Source organism: Triturus cristatus, chromosome 10, assembly GCF_964204655.1.
Source record: "Triturus cristatus chromosome 10, aTriCri1.1, whole genome shotgun sequence".
NCBI classification, from domain to species: Eukaryota; Metazoa; Chordata; class Amphibia; order Caudata; family Salamandridae; genus Triturus; species Triturus cristatus.
Window position 1 is genome coordinate 952,598,543 of NC_140593.1, and position 22,338 is coordinate 952,620,880.

Below are 22,338 nucleotides of genomic sequence, written 5' to 3' on the forward strand. Positions count from 1 at the left end.
CTAAGGCAAGCCCGTCTGCGCCCGTCCGCGCCTGGCCCGCGCTCAGCGCCCGAACCCCTGGCCCCCGCGCCCCCTGCCTGACCTACGACTCCGCCACCCTCGTCAACCTCAACCCCGGCCGCACTCCGGGCTGCTACCGCGCCCACCCTAAACGGACCCACGGACCCTTCACCTGCAACAACTGTCATTTCACCTGGCCACGGACCAACACCGCTCCCGTCAAGAACAACTCCCCCGGAAGTAATCTCCACTGCATCCTGGTCAACACCCGATCCATCCACAGGCACGCCATCGAACTGTGGAACCTCATCAACTCTACGAACCCGGACATCGCCTTCCTCACCGAGACCTGGATGAATCCCTCCTCGGCACCCGACATCGCCATAGCCATCCCCGACGGCTACAAAATCATCCGGAAAGACCGCACCAACCGCATCGGAGGAGGCATCGCCATCGCACACAAAAACTCCATCCGCATCTCAACCAACACCGACAACTCACTCCCCGATGCCGAACATCTCCACTTCACGATCCACAGCGACCCCAAGACCACCCTCAGAGGCACCCTCATGTACAGACCACCAGGACCCCGCACCAAGTTCAGCGAAGACATCGCAGACTTCGTCACCCCTCACGCACTCTCGTCCACCGACTACATCCTCCTAGGAGACCTCAACTTTCACCTGGAGAACCTCACCGACAACACCACCACCGCCTTACTGGACAACCTCACCAACCTGGGACTGAATCAGCTAGTCAACACACCCACCCACTACGCTGGACACACGCTCGACCCCATCTTCTCCTCCAGCAAACACATCACCTTCAGCCACACCACCGAACTCACCTGGTCGGACCACAGCTGCGTCCACTTCATCTTCAAGAAGACCACTGTGCACCACCACACCCAGCAACCACCAAGAAGACACTGGACTCGTATCACCACGGATCAGCTCGCATCAACCCTCTCCCAGAACCGACCCACCAGCACCACCGACCCAAACGAAGCCGCCAACAACCTCACCAACTGGATCTCCGACTGCGCCGACCTCCTGGCCCCCCTGAAAGCTCAAGCCAGCACCAACAACCACAAGAAAAACTCCTGGTTCACCCCCGACCTCAAGGACTCCAAGAAAGAATGCCGCGCCCGCGAGAAGACGTGGCGCCTCAACCAGACCGAAGAGAACATGTCAGCTCTCAAGGACGCCACCCGCCAACACCACCAACACCTCCGCGCCGCCCGAAAAACAGCCTACCGGAACAGACTTGACAAAAACGCACACAACAGCAAGGAACTATTTGCCATCGTCAAAGAGCTCTCCAACCCGGACGCAGAAAACCACTCCATCCCCCCATCACAGGACCTCTGCGACTCGCTCGCGACCTTCTTCCACCACAAGATCACCGACATATACAACAGCTTCCCGACCACCGACACGAACCCCCCCCCCGGAACCCGCTACCGACATCACCACCATCCTCACCTGGAGCCCAACCACCACCGAGGAGACCACCCGCGTCATGAACTCGATCCACTCCGGATCCCCATCGGACCCCTGCCCGCACCACATCTACAACAAAGCCGACGACATCATCGCACCGCACCTCCGAGATGTCATCAACGCCTCCCTCACCACCGCCACCTTCCCGGAGAGCTGGAAACACGCAGAGCTCAACGCCCTCTTAAAGAAACCCACAGCAGACCCCACCGAACTCAAAAACTTCCGGCCCATCTCTCTCCTGCCGTTCCCCGCCAAAGTGATTGAGAAAATTGTCAACACTCAACTCTCCAACGCCCTGGAAACCAACGACTCCCTCGACCCCACACAGTTCGGTTTCAGGACCAACCACAGCACCGAAACCGCCCTCATCGCAGCCACGGACGATATCAGAGCCCTGACCGACAAGGGTGAGACCGTGGCCCTCATACTCCTGGACCTCTCCGCAGCCTTCGACACGGTCTGCCACCGCACCCTGATACGACGCCTCAGCAACGCCGGCATCAGAGGCAAGGCCATCGAATGGATCATCTCCTTCCTCTCCGGAAGGACTCAGAGAGTCCGCCTGCCCCCCTTAAGATCCACAGCCACGGAGATCATCTGCGGCGTACCTCAAGGATCCTCCCTCAGCCCCACTCTCTTCAACATCTACATGACCCCCCTGGCGAACATCGCACGCTAACACGGACTGGACCTTATATCATACGCCGACGACACCCAGCTCATCTTATCACTCACAAACAACCCCACCTCAGCTAGGACCAGACTTCATGAAGGAATGAAGGAAGTGGCGAACTGGATGACAGACAGCCGCCTGAAACTGATCGCCGACAAGACGGAGGTCCTCATCCTCGGCCCCACCGCATGGGACGACTCCTGGTGGCCCCCCGCCCTAGGCAGCACTCCCCAACCCACCGACCACGCACGCAACCTCGGCTTCATCCTGGACTCATCCCTCACCATGACCAGACAGGTGAACTCGGTGACCTCAGCATGCTTCAACACCCTCCGCATGCTCCGCAAGATCTTCCGCTGGATCCCCACCGACACCAGAAAGACCGTCACCCACGCCCTCGTCACCAGTCGCTTGGACTACGGGAACACCTTGTACGCGGGCATCACCACCAAGCTGCTGAGGAAACTCCAACGGATCCAGAACGCTGCCGCAAGACTCATCCTGGACATCCCTCGCCACCACCACATCTCAGGACACCTGAAAAAACTCCATTGGCTCCCCGTCAACAAGAGGATCACCTTCCGACTCCTCACCCACGCACACAAAGCCCTTCACAACCTCGGACCCAAACTCATCAACAACCGCGTCTCCTTCTACACTCCTCCGCGCACTCTACGATCCGCCGGACAGGCCCTGGCAGCCGTACCCCGCATCCGCAAAGCCACCGCCGGAGGAAGATCCTTCTCTTTCCTGGCAGCGAAGACCTGGAACTCTCTGCCCAGCCACCTTCGCGCCATACCTGAACACCTCTCCTTCAGAAGGCAGCTCAAGACCTGGCTCTTCGAGCACTGACCCCCCCCCCCCTCCCCAGCTCCTTGAGACCCTTTATGGGTGAGTAGCGCGCTTTATAAATGCGAATGATTGATTGATTGATTGATTGATTGATTGATTTGAAATACAAATTCTGTTCTCAAACCAATAAAGTGCTGGAATATTTTATGAGATGAGTGCCCTTCCAGAGTCTATGCCTTTTTAGCACATGTAAGTGAAAGTTAAGCAGGGAAAGGCATTATTTGACCCCATTCTATTTTGAGTAGAAACCTCAGCCAAAGTCCTCCTTCAAGAAGTTAGGCTCACTTGTTTCCATTCAGGTCATGTGTGAGAAGTTGGCCTGATGTATGATGTCACTAGTTCTAGTGTACACCTTATATCAGTCCAAATACCCTTATGGTGATTGGTTGTAAAGTCAACCTTATAGACCAGCTATCCTAGTGGTAGCATGGACAAGAGCAGTCTTAGGCTAAACTCTGAATGGCATGTGAAGCCAGCTGTGATACCATATATAATCCCTTGAATACCAAATGAAAGGACACCACAACAGATATATATATAAAATAAAGTGTATTTATTCTAGTCAAACCCTCAGCACTCTTTATGAGATTAGAGGTAAGTACAACACAGTCTTATTTAAGCATACATTAAGTCACACAGGTAAGTAATACAGTTAGGCCCTAGGGGCCACGCAAACCATATACTAAGTAAGTGGTATAAGAACCACTGTCACGGAAATAGAATAGGCCTAGGCCTAGGGAATCGCTGGGGCTACACTACACTAGCGTTAGTTAGGAAGTGGGAGGCCCACGGGATTCATGTGCAGAGTGGAAACACTCACGCGTAATGCGTAAAAGTCAATAGCAATAGTACAGTTTAGAAAACGGTAGATTTAGGACACTTCCGGAGTAGCTAGGAAGTTGAGACTTGAAAACTAGACACTAGGATAGTCACTATCCTGATGAGCACCGGAGTACCCAAGTTACCTAGCCCACAGGCTGCGGGTGCATAGGGGTGAAGATGCGTCGTTTTCGTCGTCGACTCCTATGGATGCCTGAAGAAAGATGCTGACAGGCAGTCAGTGAAGAGTGTCCGGTGGATCCCAAGGCTGGGATCAAGAAGAGAAGAAACCTGCAAGAAGAAGGGACAGAGTCAAGGTCACTAGCCAGTGACCACGTGGAACCAGGCGATGTCGTGAAGATTGCAGGTGAAGGTGAAGCTTGTCGCTGCAGCCAGGAGGACCAGGAAGCGTCGAGGACGACCAGGACCAGGAGGCGAGCTGTCCCACGAAGGCTCTTGCTGTCGGCGGCGTCGAAGTTGGACTAGGACTCACCAAGCCTTGGCAAGCGGAACCCACGAAGAACGGAGGACTTGCTTCTGGTGCAGACCAGGAAGGTCTGGGGTGCTTCTTCTTTGCAGAGAAGCGGGAGCCAGTCTGGAGGAGCCAAACCAGCGCAGAAGATTTCAGGGTGCGTCGTCACAAAGTCCACTAGCCAGCGGGCAAGCAACCGGACAGACGCGGCAAGCAGGAAAATGCTGAAGGGCCCCACGCAGGACTCGTGGAGTGTGGGGGGCTGATCTTCGGTGCAGATGGTGCTTGGGGTTGGGGCTTCTCAATCCCCGGTGCACAACTTCGAGGGTACCTCAGAAGCTGCGCTTTAAGTTACTAGCCACTTTTTCCAGGTAGCCGGTCCCACGTCGCTCGTCGCCTCCACGGATCTCAGCTCTGCTGTAGATGTGGATCAGGGTCGGAGAAGTCTGGAAGTCAAGGCTCTGGTCGGGCTCTGCAGTCGGTTCCTCGTAGAACGTGGGCAAAGCAAAGGGTAGTCTCTTGATGGTGCCTGTTTGCACAGGGTAGCCACTCCTTGGCTACAAGGGAGATTCTTCAGTCTTCTTCTTTCGTCGAATGTCGAAGGTCCAGAGTTTCTGTTCAGTTTTGCAGGTTCAGGATAATCTAAAGTCTTGAGGCCCAACTCCCACTCTTATACTAATCTGGGGGGCTGGGATACCTGCTAGGTCACGCCTTATGGGTGGGACCTGGGAGGGGGTGGTTACACCCACTTCCCTTTGTCCAGTTTCGCGCCAGAGCTGGGGCTGGAGTGCCCCAGCGCCGGTTTGAACTGGACTATGCAAGGAACACCTTGTGTGCCCCAGGCATGTCTCATTCCTTTCAGCCCACCCTGCCCCAATACACTAAAGGCTGTCTGGGGAGGTGCTAGCACCTCCCCAAGCAGGAAACCTATTGTCCAGGCCTCCCTGGCTGGGATCACTCCCAGCAGCAGGAGGTCAGACTTGTGTCTGTGGCAGCAGCATCCATTTTGTGATGCTGAGGCTTTGGTTAGAGTTAAACAGCAAAGTAGGATTTTAACATGTCTCTCCCTCTAGAAGGGAGGAATAATATCCTCATCACCAGAAATGGTATGGGGGTATTATTCCAAAGTGTTAGACACCTTACACGACATGTTTTGATAAAGCCAAACCATAGTTACCATAACCGTTTAAGATTATAAGGCACTTTAAGAGTATATGGTAGGCTATATCATAGAACAGCTATAAGGACATGGTTCCGAAAGCTGCAGACAGGCTCAGCTCATGCTAGAGCACCATCTCACATGTTACCAAGCACTCTGCCTCCAGGATTGTTAAGGCCTGCCATAGGAGTGACTGATAGGTACACATGTGTCTATATATAAGGGTAGATATAGGCATACTATATCTAAGCAAGGGGTGATTACACGACCTTGCCCCAGCTGAGTGATCAGCCAGTTGTGTCTGATTGGAAGGCCAGACCAGGGGTGGCATAATACATGCTGCAGCCCCTGGGAGGCCTAGGGTACACCTATGCCCTGGGTACCTAGGGTACACTGTACAGGGTCCAATAAGGTGATCCTTACCAATTGGTTATGTACCTAGGGTACATGGAGTCCATTTTAAAGAGAGAGCAGACAGCCTGAGACCCTGAATGGCAGGATCTCAGGCCAACTAAGTCGAAAAACCAGCTAGACACTAGGCAAAAAGTTGGGGGTAACCATAGTCAGATATCCACCTTCCTACATCATGGCTTTCACCACACCACGAAGATCCCCAATAGGGCTGGACTTGCCTAAAGGGCAAGAAGACAGTGCCTGAAGGGCTGGTCTGACATATCACTGCTTGAGTTGTCTTTTTGGCTGCTTGTGGGCCAATTGTATGGTTTGTCGGGTCGAGATTTTATTTCTCTGATATTACTGCAAATATTTCCTGCAGCAAGCGCCAGTGCATGCAGTCTCCCGTACCTTGTAACTTATGCAGCTTGCCTGTCTTTACAAGTTTAAAACTGTTGATTTGCCAATGGGGGGGCCGCTTGGTGCCCAAGCCTATTTTCTGTTCCAGTTCGACCCTGATTACCGGCCACCAAATTGTGCAGTTTACTTGACTTGAGTGAGTTTGCATCATTGTGGCACATTTTACCCAGATATATAAAAGTTTAATCTGTTATGTTAACTGGTAGCATAACATTCAAGTCTAAACTAAAAATTAAAGCACTGATTTGCGAACTCCCCAGCCAAACAACTTGCCCAGGGATGGTGAGAGCACCAAAGGCTTGGGGTTGTTTCTTTTTGGGCCATGGAAGGGAAGCACCCGAGGCGAGGGTTCAGAGGGGGAAGCAGTCATGGATGTCATTTAGGGGCAGTGAAGTAATATTAGCCCCTACAGCTCCTGCTGTGCGGGGGTGCCCCGAGTTCTAGGGCATCCCTCAACAAAAGTGGTAGGGGGTGTGCCATGGAGGGGAGTGCCCTCTGTGTACTTTGTAGAGGGGCCCCAAGTTTTGTTACGCCACTGTTTAGGGGTTGCCAGAGCCTGGCTTACCCATTGCGACCCTTGGTGCTGCCTTTGCGACCCCTGGCCTTAGAATTGGCAAAATCAGTGCCAGCAACACAGGGGCAGCTAAGGACATAGGGTATTGCTCCACTTTCCTGGTTTTCTGACAATTTTTTTATTACACATATAGTGTATAATATTTTTCACTATTAGTGTAATAAATGGAGTACAATTAACTGGAATATGATACTATCTGGCAGCTGAGGTAAGTAAAAAATGCTATTCAATCTATATTATGCGCATGCTTGTGGGTGAGTGGGTTTATGTGTGAGGGAGTGTGTGAGTAAGCATGTGTAAAGGTCAAATGGCGTGGGATTTCACTTCCCCTGCCACTGATATTTTGGTGAATGGAAACCTATGAGCAGGCCATGGCCTCACAAGGAAACCGTTGGGCACCAGCACTCTTTTTCTGCAAATTACCCAACACCGAAGCCGAGGTTATGGTTTTGGGTCCCCCTGCTCGCCTCAGCTCAGGATCTCTGAGCGGATCATCCTAAGAAACTGCTTCCAAGGTTAGCAGGACTGCCGCTCGGTGAACGCACGGAGACTGGAAAGGGCAGTCACCCATGGCATCTCCCCCTTACCCTTCCGGAGACTGACAGCAAGGGATGGTGACTTCCCCAAGGTCACGCCGCGTCAGAGGCAGCGCCAGGATTAGAACCGCATAGCGCTGACTCCACCATGTGTCAGTTCCCAGGTCTCCGCCCTGGAGAATGTACCATGTGGGCCTGCTGCTCTCCCGCAGCTGTGCCTGCTGACACCAGGGGCTCAGCTGTGTGCGCGGACCCGGCCCCTCTCTCTATGATAGGCCGCGAGAGGAGCTTAATTCTTCAAAGGTTCGGCCCATCGTCCCCCACAAAAGGGCCTTTTACGACGCGCTGAACACATAGCTTCTTGAAAGCGTCACTACGCCCAAAATTTCGACTTGTTGCTTCCAAAGACGCTAGGGGAATGTGCTTAGTGAAGGGCTGGAGACCGACTGGCTAAAAGGTTGGCGGATTAAAAGGTCTATTTGTGTGACAATGCTTAGCTAATGTTTCCTTTCTGGGTTGTGCTAAGCCCGGCACTGCGCTTTTGTTCCACTCAGCCTTTTTGTTTGAGCAGCCTGTAACAACAACAGAGCGAAACCTACAGCGCTCACTGCCCACAGACCTCCTGGTTTGAACCTCAGTCACCGACAGGTGTTACTTGCAGAACACTGCACGTGGCAGCAGGGAGGGTTGAAATACCGGAGACAAGTGACGTTTTAACGAATGGGCGCAGTTTTTAATTAGATCTGATTCATTTTCTCCTCTTCCTGTTCATGGAATTCTGAGCTCATTTGCTTGCAGTTGAAGAGGCCATTCTGTGAATAATGTCACAAAATATCTCAAAACCGTCCACATTCATCAAGCACATCTACATTCCACACTGCCTGTTCTTGGTGAGTGCTAGAGATGCAGCACTCCGTAAGGAGAACAGTTTTTCCTCAATGTTGGATGCTCCATTTCAGTTTGTTAATTGGAAGTGCTGCAGTGCAGAGTCCACGCAGTGAGCGCGCTCATCCTCTGGTCAATGCCGAAATCTCACTATTTTGCTAGTTGCTGCTGTGCTGAGGCCTTGGTATTTCACAGCAGACACTACCCAGGTTTGAGCAGCCAGCACCTAACCCACTGAGTTCTTTTCCCATTGGGGTCAATTGTTTTGAATGTCCACCACATGTGGCTTATTAGTGCTACCTGGACCTAAGAGAAGGGTAAGGGGTGGGTTTTAGGGCCCATCCATGTTTGTTAGTGTTGTCTCAATTAGATTTAGCTTTTCGTTGCATCTAGAAGCTTCTTAGCTGATTATCACCACTGCCACTTGATGTATTGCAGATAGCTCACCTCTCTGTTGTTGATGTTTTTAGGTCTCGGCTCAGACTGTGCATGCGCTGTCTCCAAAGAGACATGTTGTATATACTTTTGTTGTATATACTTTGTGGGCTTCATCCTGCCCATAGGCTTCCCATTTGCTGGCTCCATCGTCACTCTCCTATTCTTTGTCCCTATTTGTCCATGGCATGCATGTGTCGTGCCTCTTGATGAGGTTAACCCTCCCTGAGAGTATGGACTAATTACTACTGTCCATCCACTGCTCTCATTTAATGACTATTTTAGGAGCTTTTATCTATGTTTTAAAGTCCTCGTCAGGAGCACTCGTGTTTTCACGTGCTCTGAGCGCCGTTGCAAAGAGAGCTGTAAATAATGTTATTATCTCATCACATTTGCTGGGCATTCAAAGACCGAAATTAAATGTCAGACGATATTTCACAGAGTGCCTGTTCCGTGCCCCAACCCTCTCCCTCATCGCTGCTTGACCTGTCCCCTCATACCCTTCCTCATCGCTGCTTGCCCCCTCCATCCATCATTGTGGTGATCCAGCACGTGCAGTGCTGCTGTACTCAGCAGAGGCGATGTAAGCTGTAAGGTTGGACTGTTCACCATCCTCGCGTCCGCTCATGCTGTGCACGTACCTGGCGCAAACACTCAGTCCAATCTTTTTTTTCTTTTGGCAGAACATTACAGCTCTTTACATGAGTACTAGTTCAGATACATTTTTTTAGGCACGGGCGATTAACTGATTTGCCAGTAATCACAGGATGTTGAGTTAATGCCATGGCTCAAACCTGGTTCTGTAGTTCCAAAGTCGGCTGTTCTGGCATTAGGTCACAACTCTTTTGTGACCTGACCACTGTGAGGTTAGTAAATTTGGTCTTTGTTGGCACACTGACTTTCCATGGGGCGGGCTTATTCTGACCAGACTCCTTCCTGCAGCAGGTTCTGTAGTGCAGTTTTCCCCTGCCAGTCTCCTGGGTCGTACATCCTTGTGTGGCGTGTCACTTCCTACAGTCCCTCTGCTTCCCTTCCTGTCCCTGTGTCCAAGGATCTGTTATTCGTACTGGCTGAGCCAGCAGTTGTTACTTGCTCCCTTTACTGAGTGACTCTTATGTGCGCAGTGCTCAACCTCCTGAGCTGACAACTGGAGAATCTGGTCTCTACTCTTCTAACCTCCAATCCTGCTTCTCTGCTGCCACCTGAGGTAAGAATGCGGTGAATGACTCACCTGAAGATGGGGCTTGCCTTCAGGCTCCACACCACATCGCCCTTCCTCCAAACAACATGCGATGTAGCGTGGCTGGTATCACTAAAGGCTTCTCGGAGGGCAGGGCAAAGCCTTCCAGTTTCTACAGCTCAATAGCCACTCTATTACACATGGCTAAAATCAACAACCTGAACAACGCAAATACATTTCGGATTGCTGAGACCTTTTGACATAGCCAATGCTTGTTGCTAATTAGCATTTCCAGTCTGACTGCTGCCTACTATTAAAACACACACCAGATTAACATGCAGTAAATTAGGCGGTATGTATCGGACAGATTGTGCAGGCACCTATATTGTTAGTGTTGTTATTATTGGACAATAATAATTGCGAGGGTTTCTACTTATATTGGCTCTGGGGATGGCTTCACCGCCATTGCTTGAAGTATTTCCTCCACCTTCATTGCTTCCCCTCTTGCATGTTGTAAGTTCGGGTCTAGTTGCGCCCCTGCCTGGTTCTGTTATGGCAACATAACTAGCGTTGGCGCTTCCAGCAGGTTAATCATATACTCATTATGAAGTTTAGGCCTTAACTACGAGTGCCTCATAAAGAATAGGAATATTTTGCAAGTGTTGTCAACAGGTTTGATCCTGGATGCTGGCATCCTTTCTTAAAAGGATTCATTTTTGATCTTCGTTGTGGGGTCTCCACATCAAATAGGTTTTTCGGACTAACTTTGTAGCACTGATTTTCAGTAGCGGGAATAATTCACAACGCTCCTCTTGTAGCCTAGATACCAATGTTATGTTATGTTATATCCATTTATAACGCGCTCGGATACTCGTGAGTGTCCCAGCGCGATGCCACAGGGGTGCAAGAAGAAGCTATCAAGCAAAGAAATGAGTCTTAAGTTTCCTTTTGAACACAGCTGGGTCCTGGATGGACCGCAAGGCAAGGGGGAGGGCATTCCAGGCCACACTTGCCTTCACCACAAAAGAGCTGCACCGTAGCCTCTGGAACTTGAAGCGCGGGACCCGAGCAAAATGAAGGGACATGGAACGGAGGGCTCGCTAAGGAACGTAAAAAGAGAAGCGCCTCTGAAGATAAAGGGGGCCATAACTGTGGAGAGCATGATGGGCCAGAACCAAAGATTTAAACTTGACCCTGTCCGCCACAGGCAGCCAATGGAGAGAGCGCAATTGGAGAACCACACTCTTCCTCGCCGAAATGCCCAATAACAATCTGGCTGCCGTATTCTGAACCACCTGTAGCTTTTTAAGCAGGTAGCCAGGGGCGCCAGCATAGAGGGCATTGGCATAATCGAATCGTGACAAAATCAAAGCACACATGACAGTTTCTCTTACTGTCTGCGGGAGGAGTGGAAAAAAGTTCCTAAGAGTCTTAAGAAGGCTGAAGCAGCAGCCGGCCAGTTTCTTAATGTGTGTTGAGAAAGAAAGACTCTCATCGAACCACACTCCCAGATTTTTAGCTGGCTGTCCCGAGGAAAGGGGCAATAAAGAGTCGGGCGGCCACAGCTGCTCTCGGAAGTCAGCGGGGAACTTACCAAAGAGCAGAATCTCAGATTTTTGTTCATTGCACTTAAGCTGTGCATCGCCAACCATTTAAAAATGGAAACTAGGCACTGTTGCGCCGCTGAGACGGAATCCGATGTTTTGTCCCAAGTTAACAACAACTGGGTATCGTCCGCATAGGCCATCACCTTATCCCCAAGCTCCTCTGCCAGATATATCAGTGGCGTAACATAAATGTTAAAGAGGAGAGGGTTAAGGGAGGAACCCTGCGGGACTCCAGTAGTAACCAGCTGAGGGGAGGAGGAGAAAGGAGGGAGCCAAATCTGCTCAACCCGCTCCTCCAGGAAAGGCCTAAGCCAACCCCAAACAGCTTCCGGCACACCAATCTCTGCTAAATGGGCCAAGAGAAGAGCGTGTGGGACCGTGTCAAACGCCACCAAGAGGTCCAGCAAGATTAATGCCGCCCTCACGCCGGCGGCGAGGCACTCCCGGATGACCTCCGCCACCTCTACTAAGACAGTCTCAGCGCTGTGAGAGGCTCGAAACCCCGATTGAGCTGGATGCAGAAGTGCCTCAGTCTCCACATATTCTGTGAGTTGTTTATTGACCACCTTCTCACAGACATTGGCGATAGCCAAAAGGAGGGAGATGGGCTGATAGTTCCTTGGGTTAAGGGGCTCCAGAGAAGGTTTTTTAAGAAGCGGCAAGATCTTCGCCTGCTTCCACCCCTGAGGAACAGCCGCTGTCTGAAGAGACAGATTGATGATAAGGTTCACCTCTATATGTACACACTCTGCCACCGCTGCCAAAAGCCTGGCCAGGCAGGAGTTCGAAGGAGAACCAGACTTGAGCCCCCTGAGGATTTTAAGAGATTCCAGGGGGTCGACTGCTCTAAATGCTGACAGAGAGCAGGTGGAGGCAGCGAGTTGCACCGCCAAAGGCCCCTCGCTGCAACCATTACCAGAAGGAAATGTAGCCTGGATGGCCTGAATTTTATCTCTTGAGCAGCATGAGAGCGTGTTACAACAGGCGAGAAAAGATGGAATCACACTCGCTTGAGCCAGCGGACACGTAAAACTCTGCACTATGGCAAAGATTCCAGAGCCTGTCTCAATTCCGGAGGATCAATTTTCCCAAAAGCTGGCTTCTGGTAGGAGCGCACCTGTGTCTCAGCGTTAGATACCATCCAAGAAAAGTAGGATATAAAATGATCAGACCAGGACACCGGGCGAGGATCCCTTATGGAGATGGGGAAATTGGAACAAATCGGGTCCAAAATATGGCCGGCCTGATGAGTAGGAAGGCGGACATGCTGGTTGAGTTGAGCCAGTTGTAATATATCCAGCAGGTCAATGACCTCTTTGGTATGGACTTCTCTCTTGTTCTACTGACAAACCACGCTCCATTTGCCAGAAAGATGTATATTTGAGAGGACTCTAAGTATAGGAGTGTGTGTTTGGCTGGGATTTGGGCAGATGTTTTCTGTGTGGTGGTACTGGACAGCCTCTCCTATCCATAAACCATTGGAGCAGCAGGTGCAGTGGCACTTGGGGCCAGCAAAGTGTGATAGCTACTACACTGGTAATATCAGTACATCAGAGAAGGGCGAATAAGGGAATTAGGGTGCACAGAAAACACAGTATGAAATAATATATTGTATCCACAAAATCTCTGCAGTGCTCTAGAGGAAGGATATCAGCCCGCATCCCTTATTGGAATATAAACAGAACAATGGCTCTGAGCACATGCAACACATAGAGTCCACAAAATCAATCCGGCAGTCGTCAATGTGTCAGTTTTTTCTTTAATTCTTCAAACACCAGCCAACATGTGTTTCGTCTTTGGGTATAATAACCCTCGACTTCCTCAGGGCTTAGATCCGAGTTCTATTGATTCCATCTGCATATCAGTAAGTGTAGTGTTGCTGAGTACAATCAACAATCTGTGTATATTGATTCCATCTGTATATTAATCAGTGTAGTGTTGCTGAATACAATCTTACACACTCAGACACACTTACCCAAAAAGATTTTCTTAATTTGATTCTGGATTTCAAATGATGAGTTTTCTTGACTACTTTCAGTCCATCTGCTACTAGAGTATTGCACATCTTTCTTTCTTTCTTTTCCGACAGGGATCTGTAAGTTATATATGAATATAAAAGGCTCAAAATCGTTATGAGCGTTCTCAAACTCAAATGTCGTTTTGCATGTCTTAAGTGACCTCCGATCCTCGTTTTTCAAAGACGAGGATCGGAGGTCATCTGAGACATGCAAAACGACGTGCAATACTCTAGTGGCATATGGACTGAAAGTAGTCATGAAAACTCATCATTTGAAATCCAGAACCAAATTAAGAAAATCTTTTTGGACAAGTGTGTCTACTCGCTTAAGGGGCTTTAACCAAATTAGATATAGTGTCCCCTGAAATGTATATAGGATAAATGGTGGTAATAGCTGATGGCCTTGACCTTTGCGCCTCATCTAGTTTTGAGTATTTTTGCATCTATCGGTTCATAACACACCAATTATCTTGTGTGAATTACCCAATTACCATCTTAGTGGTACAAAAGGGGGTGGTGATGGACGGAGCCGCTCCGTCCATCACCACCCCCTTTTGTACCGCTTTGTTCGCCATAAGTTGGCAGGGTATGCTCAGACGTGAGTCCCTTGCTCACTTTGCCACTGGATTCAAGTAAGCCTGGCTGAAGACGGCTGAAATGCCAGAAACCAGTCCTAGGAAGCTTGTTTCCGGTCCAGGGAAGGCATGGCTTGGCAGTTCGGACTAACTTTGCCCCAAATCCTAATGTCAAAGAAAAGCAGTTGCAAGCAAGGGGATCAAGTCACATAGTGCATGATATACCTACTTGTAACATGCGCTTTAATCTTTAGAACATATCTTTCATGTCTGACCCTTCTGCTGGTGTCTACACATGGGAATTTGTATTGGAGGCTGTACCTCCAGTTCATAGCCTATGCTTGACAGTGTAGACTCATTTTTACGCCACAGCGTGAGGCTCTGCATCACACAAAGAAGCCAGATGTGTCATCTTACTTTCTTACTAAACCTGATGTTGCACTGTTTTCTACCCTTTTCTCAACTCGGTGCTGCAGTTTTTCACACAGTGCTATCTTATATGATGGACAGTAACTTGGACTCTGATGTGCATTAGGGTCACTTTGCTGATCAGCCTGATCAAAATTGTAAACTCCACAACTGCATCCAGTTGAGATTAAATTAATTCAGCCATAATCTAACTGTTGGAATATTTAAATTTACATTTATTTCTTAAAACTTAAATTTGCTTTAAAGGACATTACAAGGTTTCTCTTCACCTTTGTATATTTGGTGAAGAAATTTTACATTAACCACGAAAATCCCACAACTTCCAGCCCCCAAAGACACTTATCGAATGAGTTCACCATAGAGCCAGTGGCCTCCTGAACAAAAAGTGATTCAGTAAAAGTGTTCACAAATTGCACACTGGCTTTTACCAAATCCTTTTTGATTTTGTGAACCGACCTGTGTACTAATTGGTCAGTTCATAAAATACATATTCGGAGTGGGTTGTAATTCAACCTACTTCTTCAATGGTTGAGGTAGATTGCAAATTGCAACCCACTGTTGTTGACCATAATCACAAAGATGGTGGTCTGCTAGGGTTAGCGGACCACCATGTCTGTTATTGCTTTTAAATAAAGTAACCTTTAAAATAAAAAGCGCCCCTTTTTCCTTTGAGTTAAAAAAAAAAAAGTGGAAAGTTACACAAACCATTTTTAGGGTAAGCAGCCTCCTCCTAAAAACCTTTGTGTCAGCATTCACAAAGAGGAAGGGGTTTGCAAAAGTGTTACCACATCCTTTGAGTTGGTGGTAACATTTTAATGTTTTGTGACCAGATTTCAGGTGTAAAATATTAATGCTAACAAATAAGGAATGTACACCCCAAACACGCCCCTTCCAATTCCGATTCCTAATGATTTCCTAATCCCATTTAAGGATTCTGAAAACCTTTTTCGCATCATCAGTTGGGTTTTGTACATTTCAAAACATGTTTTACCGGTTGCAAAGCCTCAGATTTACCGCATCTCAGGATTTGCGACTGTTAGAACACTTCGTACAGGGGCTAAAGACCATAACAGAAGCGGCAAGTTTGTAAATGTTCACTGGATATCACCGGAATGGGTGTTTAAAATAGAAATTTGCAAACAAACAGCTAATGCTGGTTTCTTATTTGTGGGCCTTAAAGGCACTAATAAACTGATAAAGATTCCCACAGCCGTGTTTGTGATTGGCCTGAAAGGATGCCCATTGCAGGACATTATTGGCTTTTTTTTCTTTTTTTTCTTCTACTCAGCATAACCTCGCTGTTGTTTGATATTAGCTTTGTTTATTCTTACCCTACTGTTGAATTCTGGCGCCCATATGTGATCCTGCGAACCAATCATGTTGTGCAAGCCAACCATTTAACAGCTGTTTAACAATTAAGGTTTATTTTTGAGACACAAAGTAGCCCCCAGTTCTAGCAGAGATTCATTGATTTTGAAGTAAAATGTTACCTGTACACAAGGGGGAGCCACGTGCTGTGCACAAGTCCTGAAAAAATATAGCCTGAAGCAAGTACATGGAGACAATGGGCCAGACTGAAAAAAGACTATTAGGAACAAGGAGGTAAGTTTGTTTTTATAACACGCACAATTACCTGAAGGTGTCTTAGAGCTAGCTGTTAAATGACAGCGATCAGTGGAGAAGAGTGAAATCGATTGAGCTTACCTTATTTATTCGGTGAAGAACCATGTTTTCAACTATTTCCTAAACTGTAGCAGATTGGACTGGGATCTCCAAGGAGTTTGTGTTTACCTGCATCGAAGACGAAGGTTCTCCCACCCCATTTAGCTGCATTTACTCTAGAAACCGTTGTCAGTCTAGATGAACTGGATCTAAGGGTCCAATTAGGAGAGTTTTTGAACATTTTCTGTCCCGGTCCAGTGCAGGGCCTTGTGAACCAGACACAATGCCTTGTACTTGATCCTGTTCCTCAATGGGAGCCAGTGTAGCCCCTGCATCGCCTGAGCGATAGGGGCACATTTGGGGACTTTCAGGTTCAGTCTAGCAGCTGCATTTTGCAGGAATTGGAGTTTATTCAGCAGTTGCTTTTGAGTGCCAAGGTAAAGGGCATTGTAGTAGGCTATCCTTGAGTTGACAAGTGCCAATGTCACTGCTTTTTGTAGCTCTGCTTGAATGAATGGGCATATCTTCTTTAGAGTCCTAAGCAGGAAAAAGTATGACCAAGTTATTTGGTTGATTTGTTCAAAGAAGCACAGTTTGGTGTAAAAAATGACGCCCAAGTCTCTCGCTTTTTGAACAGGAAGGGGCCCAGATCAGATGGCCACCATGATGTGTTCCAGAAGGAGATGTGATTCCCAAAGAGCAAAACCTCACATTTATTGGAGTTCAGCTTCAGGCAGTTTTCCTGCATCCACTTGGCTGTGTGAGACAGAAATGTATAGCTTTCTTTTCCGCATCGGATGATATAGACACCACAATTTGCGTGTCCTCAGCGTAGAAAAAGACAGCGAAGCCGCAATTGCGAATGAGCTTTATCAAGGGAGTGACATAGATATTGAAAAGCATGGGACTGAGGAAGGACCCCTGACATGAAGTCTGCCAGCTCCACGGTCTGTTGTCTGTACCTCAAGGAGGAACTCAGCATGGCCAGTGCTGACTTGTCAAAGCCAAGCAACTGAAGCCTATTAAGAAGGAGTGAGTGATGGATCATATCAAACACGCAGGGGCTTAACACAGGCCCCCGCATCCCCCACGGTGCGGGGGGCCTCGAGCTGCAGGAAGCCCCCTCAGCACAGTACTCATGCCTAAACGCTCCAGATTAAATCCGGAGTGGGGGCCCCTCTGTGTACATTGCAGGGGGGCCCCTTAAATTTTCGTTACGCCACTGCAAACACGGCAGATAGATCTAGTAGAATCAATGCCGCTTTTCCACCCTTGTCCGCAACCATTCTTTGCATAAATTCTTGAAATTCTCGAAATTAAGGGCAGAAATTCCCTCTGGCAGGCGTGAGTTTCAGAGTCCCGAGTACTACTACGGCCTACCATTACAGCATCTGGTTGGTGGAGTAGGTCCCAACTTGAAGAGCTTTGGGAGCCTGTCATAGGTTGGAGAAAGCTGAGAATGTTGGTTGGGGCTAATTCGCTTATATACATTTGGATGTTTGGTCATCAGTGTGCCAAATATTTCTTTCTTAAACCGATCCCTTCTCATTTTATTAATTCTTTCTGTTTCTTATTCCCATCTACTTCTATTTTTGTAACCTTTCTTTCTCCTATTTCTTCCTCACTCAGTCTCACTGTCCTTCATCATTTACACTTTTTATCTAACTTTGTTTCTTCAAGCTTTTCATTCCCCATCCCTTCTGTCGATATGGACCTTTCCTCCTCCGTCATAGTCCATTCCACTTCCCTCTCCCTTCCACCATCTCCACTATCTCCACCATTTCCCATTTCCACTTTCTTTATTTCCTATTCTTCTTTCCTCTTGCTTCTATTCTTTCTGTATTTGGACTACAAAGAAAAAGTTAAAACATATATTTAGCTTCACCAGAAAGGAAGAGTCTTAAAGCTTGCAGGCTCGTAATTTGAAGATCATTCTACCATTTCTCCAATAGCATACACTGTCTAATTGCCTTGTTTGAGAGAGTCCTATAACCCACACTGGCTAGGGAATAAGCGGAAGGCACCACACATGTTTAAGGTTAATTTATCCCACAGATCTGCATGATACATGAGTACTATATGATGCACCCATGGTGCATCCAGCCCAATGGAATACACCATGGGTGCATCATTCATCAGAGGCCTCTGATAAAGGCTTTAGAGAATTTGTGTTGTGGGAACATGTGTACTGCACATGTGCAATTCTGTAATAGACCACCTTGCTGCTTTGATCCATGGAATCTGCATGTTTTAAAGGGCATGGTGAACACTTAAAAATGATGGTGGCACTGCCTGATTGCTTTTAGTAGTCAGTCGTATACAACAGTGAACTGGTAAAGTGGAAGAAGTATTGCTGATATATACAGCAGCAATCATTCATTAGCCTCCATTAATTAATGGAGAATACACCCCTTGTTTGACTGGTTCAATAGGTAGGTTTGATTTATATGACCTATAGAGCACCTGTATGCGGGCAGGTGGAAAAGAACAAGTCTTACCACATCAATATCCAATTGGAAACTGTAGATCTTATATTAAAGATCCTGCATTATATTACAAATTGCAATGCCTGTGTGATGCCAATAATGCTGTATGTTTAACCTTCATGGCAATGTAAAATCTGATGCTAAAATACATTTTTCTTTGTTTTTTCTAGGCTATCAAGATGGATTACAGTTCATTTGGTGGAGCCCCTAGGTTCCTGACCAGACCAAAGGCTTTTATGTTGTCTGTTGGCAAAGATGCTTCCCTTAGTTGTCAAATTATTGGAAACCCAATTCCAGTGGTCACCTGGGAGAAGGACAAACTTCCTATTGAATCGGGGGGACGGTTTAAAATGGTGGAAGATGGGAACCTGTACCGACTAACCATCTACGACTTAAATTATGAGGATAGCGGACAGTACATCTGCCGGGCCATCAATTTAATTGGGGAAGCGTTTGCTGCAGTCACTGTCAAAGTCGGTAATGAGAAAGATGGAACCACAACAGAGTCTGCCCCATTTTTCATCCTGAAACCATCCTCCATTAAAGTTGTCACCGGAGAAGATGCCACTTTTAACTGCATTGTTCAGGGCCATCCCTCACCCTCAATCAACTGGGAGAAAGATGGAAGATCACTGGGCCGTGCATTTGACTCAAACCGCGTCCAGATTGAATCCAGAGGAGAGGGAAATTTCCTCAAGATTCGCAGTGTGCGATATGGAGATAGTGGGACATACACGTGCCGAGCTGAGAATCCAGTAGGCGCAGCCAGTGCTGCTGCCTCTCTGACTGTTGGTACATTTGGTAGCTATGGTCAGAACAGCCCAAGCTCAATGGATTCCAGTTATGGCAAAACAACCTCCCTGCTCTCCCATTTGCAGAGGAGGCGTGAAGAGATGAGAAAGTCAGAACTGTCCATTTTAGGAGCCTCTGAATCAAACGATATATCGGCCTATTCAACCACAGAGTCATTATCTAGTATTGGGCTAAGTCTTTCACGTGACTATGAGAGAGCAGCCAGTTTGGCTCCTAAAGTCACCCGTGAAAGTAGCGGGGTCTTCACACGCACTTGCATGGTGACCGAAGGGAAGCATGCCAAGATGAGTTGTTATGTTACTGGTGAACCCAAGCCAGAGATCGTCTGGAAAAAAGATGGGGAGGTGGTGTTGGAGGGGAGACGACACATTGTATATGAAGATGAACAGGAGAACTTTGTGCTAAAGATACTCTTCTGCAAGCAAATCGACAATGGACTGTACACTTGCACGGCATCGAACCTTGCTGGACAGACATACAGCTCTGTTCTGGTCATAGTCAAAGGTAAGCGATCCATACTAACACTGCACAAATGCACAGCCACAAACTGCTGTAGGTTAAAGGTTTTTATAGGAGTTTTGTGAAACCTCATGATAGAAAAGTGAATTTCAGAAATTAGTCTTTAAACACATTTTTCGCAGATAAACACACAAATGTCACTTTACAGAAACAATCTCCAGAGACTGAAGTCAGATGCGGCTTAGCTCTGGCTATCCCATCCTATTGTTATTAGGGAATGGGGCATTAAAAGGAAGAGCAGAAGTATTGCTGTATTTATGTCTTTATACTTTTATGGAGCAGTACACATAGAACCAGCAACAGAGAGAATTTTCAATATTCAGGGTCTTGATTTTGGCTAGTAAGAGAGGTAGGACAAGTTGTTCATTGAGATTTAGGCATTATAGTCCAAGATGGAATCTCATACACATCGGGAGGGTTGGGAGTTGTGGCTTTCCAATTGGGCACCACATAAAGGAGGCTTATTTGAGCCTCAGAAGGAGTCTTGTCTACATAAACAGTGTGGAGTGTTATTTACTCAAGTGGTCTAACTTTCATTCACTCCCATGTGTTGTGAACTCTGTTTGAGACTTGTATACAGCATGCCAAGGGCATGCAATCCTTGTGGGTGAGGCAGTTCAGTCTTAGAAATATTCTTGTGTAACTCATGTTTGGGTGTTTCAGGTTTAGATTTAGTATTCAGGGTAAGGAATTGTAACCAAAGATGGAGTTTTCTGAACAACTTGGGTTAGGGATTTCCAGATTTTAATGGAGTTCTAAGTATATCATGGGAACCTATTCGCTTCTCATGGAGTCTCAGATGCCTCATTTGGATGTGGAATTGTAGACTCAGGTGGAGCCTTAGGTATATCATGATAGTGTGATGTAGTTTTTTAGTGTGATCTTATGCTTGACATGAGGAATTGCTTCTCAGGTGCATGGTAAGGATGGGTGTTGTTGGCTTGAGAGCAGTACATAATGTGGATGGGGAGTTGTAGAGGGCCTTGAGTACATCATAAGTGAGGGCTTTTGGTGTGTCAAGGGGTGTCGTGGGTAAATCACGAGAGTGGGTTGTTGTAGTTACGGATGTCGTCCTCTTCATATCATGAGGGATGGCTTCTCTGATGTATAGTGAAGATGGGTGTTGATAGCTGGACAGGAGGCTCAGTTACATCATGAGGGTGGGCGCTGAAATCTCGGCTAGAGTCTAACATACATCATTAAGTTCAGCTATTGTAATCTTATGTGGAGTCGCATGAATTGTCCTTCGAGATATGAGGCTGAAATGTTGAAAAAGGTGAGGTTTTATTATTTTTGTTTTGCTTTGTTTTTAATTGGTGGGGATGAATTCTATATGTAATGGGCATTTGCCATTGGCAATTTTGGTTTAGCTGATCAGTTCTAGAGCCAGATTATATGACATTACACTGATACAGTGCAGTTTACCACCAACATTTGCATTCAGTAAATAATGGAAAAACAATAATTACACTGATCCGACGGGAAAAAAAGCTATTTTGACGCTTGTCTTTGAGGACATATGTCATTTCTGTGACAGCTGACCAGTGCAAATGTTGTTTTCCCACTTGTTTATTCTTGCATAACTGCACAGTACCGGTTAAACATTTAAAGTTAACTGGCTCCAATATTGAATGTTTGGGTTCTCAATGTGAGTCAGTTAGTGAATCTTCTTTAATGATTGGGAACTCAAAAATAGTTCTCTCTGTGATATTATTTTGAAGCTGTTTTTTGTTCATAAGGTTCAAGAGTTAAGAGATTGTGGAGTATCTTAAGGATTCGATATTTGAAAAAAATCATCCTGTATAATGTAAGAGCACTATTGTTAACTAATCCTACATTAAAATGTAAGCTACTCTTACAAATATAGCCAGAAATGTGTATGTGTAGTTTAAATCTAAAATTCACCACCCCTTATGAAATGGGTTAACTTTATGAAATGGCGATTCAACCTGCAGGGAAAAATGTTTGTACTCATTAGTCAAAGGTGATGTCTATCATTATCTTTTGTGTGTCTGAGATTGATCTGGGAAAGAAGTGTTGGAGCCTTGGAGTTTCAATACCCGAATGAGTCTCCACAGTAGGCACACAAACCTCTACAGAAAGTTCATTAATGAACTACAAGAAGATACCTTTGGAGCCTCAGATGCACCTTCAGATACTGAAATTACTTTTTCTTTGTAGCCATTTACTCATTCTCAGAAAGTGCGGCAGCTACCTGGTCAATTAACACTGTTAGCACTGGGTTTTGTTTTTACAAATTGAACCGTGTCCTTATTTTCCTATCTATGAGTCCCAAGAGTCTACTAGATATATATATTTTTTTACATTTT

General features: G+C 47.2%; 1 protein-coding gene across 27 annotated transcripts in view; it reads left to right on the forward strand.

The window, feature by feature from the left end:
* The window catches only part of OBSCN (obscurin, cytoskeletal calmodulin and titin-interacting RhoGEF), a 1,809,553-nt gene that overhangs the window by 33,877 nt on the left and 1,753,338 nt on the right, over positions 1-22,338 (forward strand). For all 27 annotated transcript variants that reach the window (XM_085628811.1, XM_085628818.1, XM_085628815.1 and 24 more), the window contains exon 2: positions 18,847-19,993. In XM_085628811.1, the coding sequence (XP_085484937.1) occupies positions 18,856-19,993 (1,138 nt within the window). In that variant the 5' untranslated portion in view covers positions 18,847-18,855. The remainder of the gene's footprint in view (positions 1-18,846; positions 19,994-22,338) is intronic.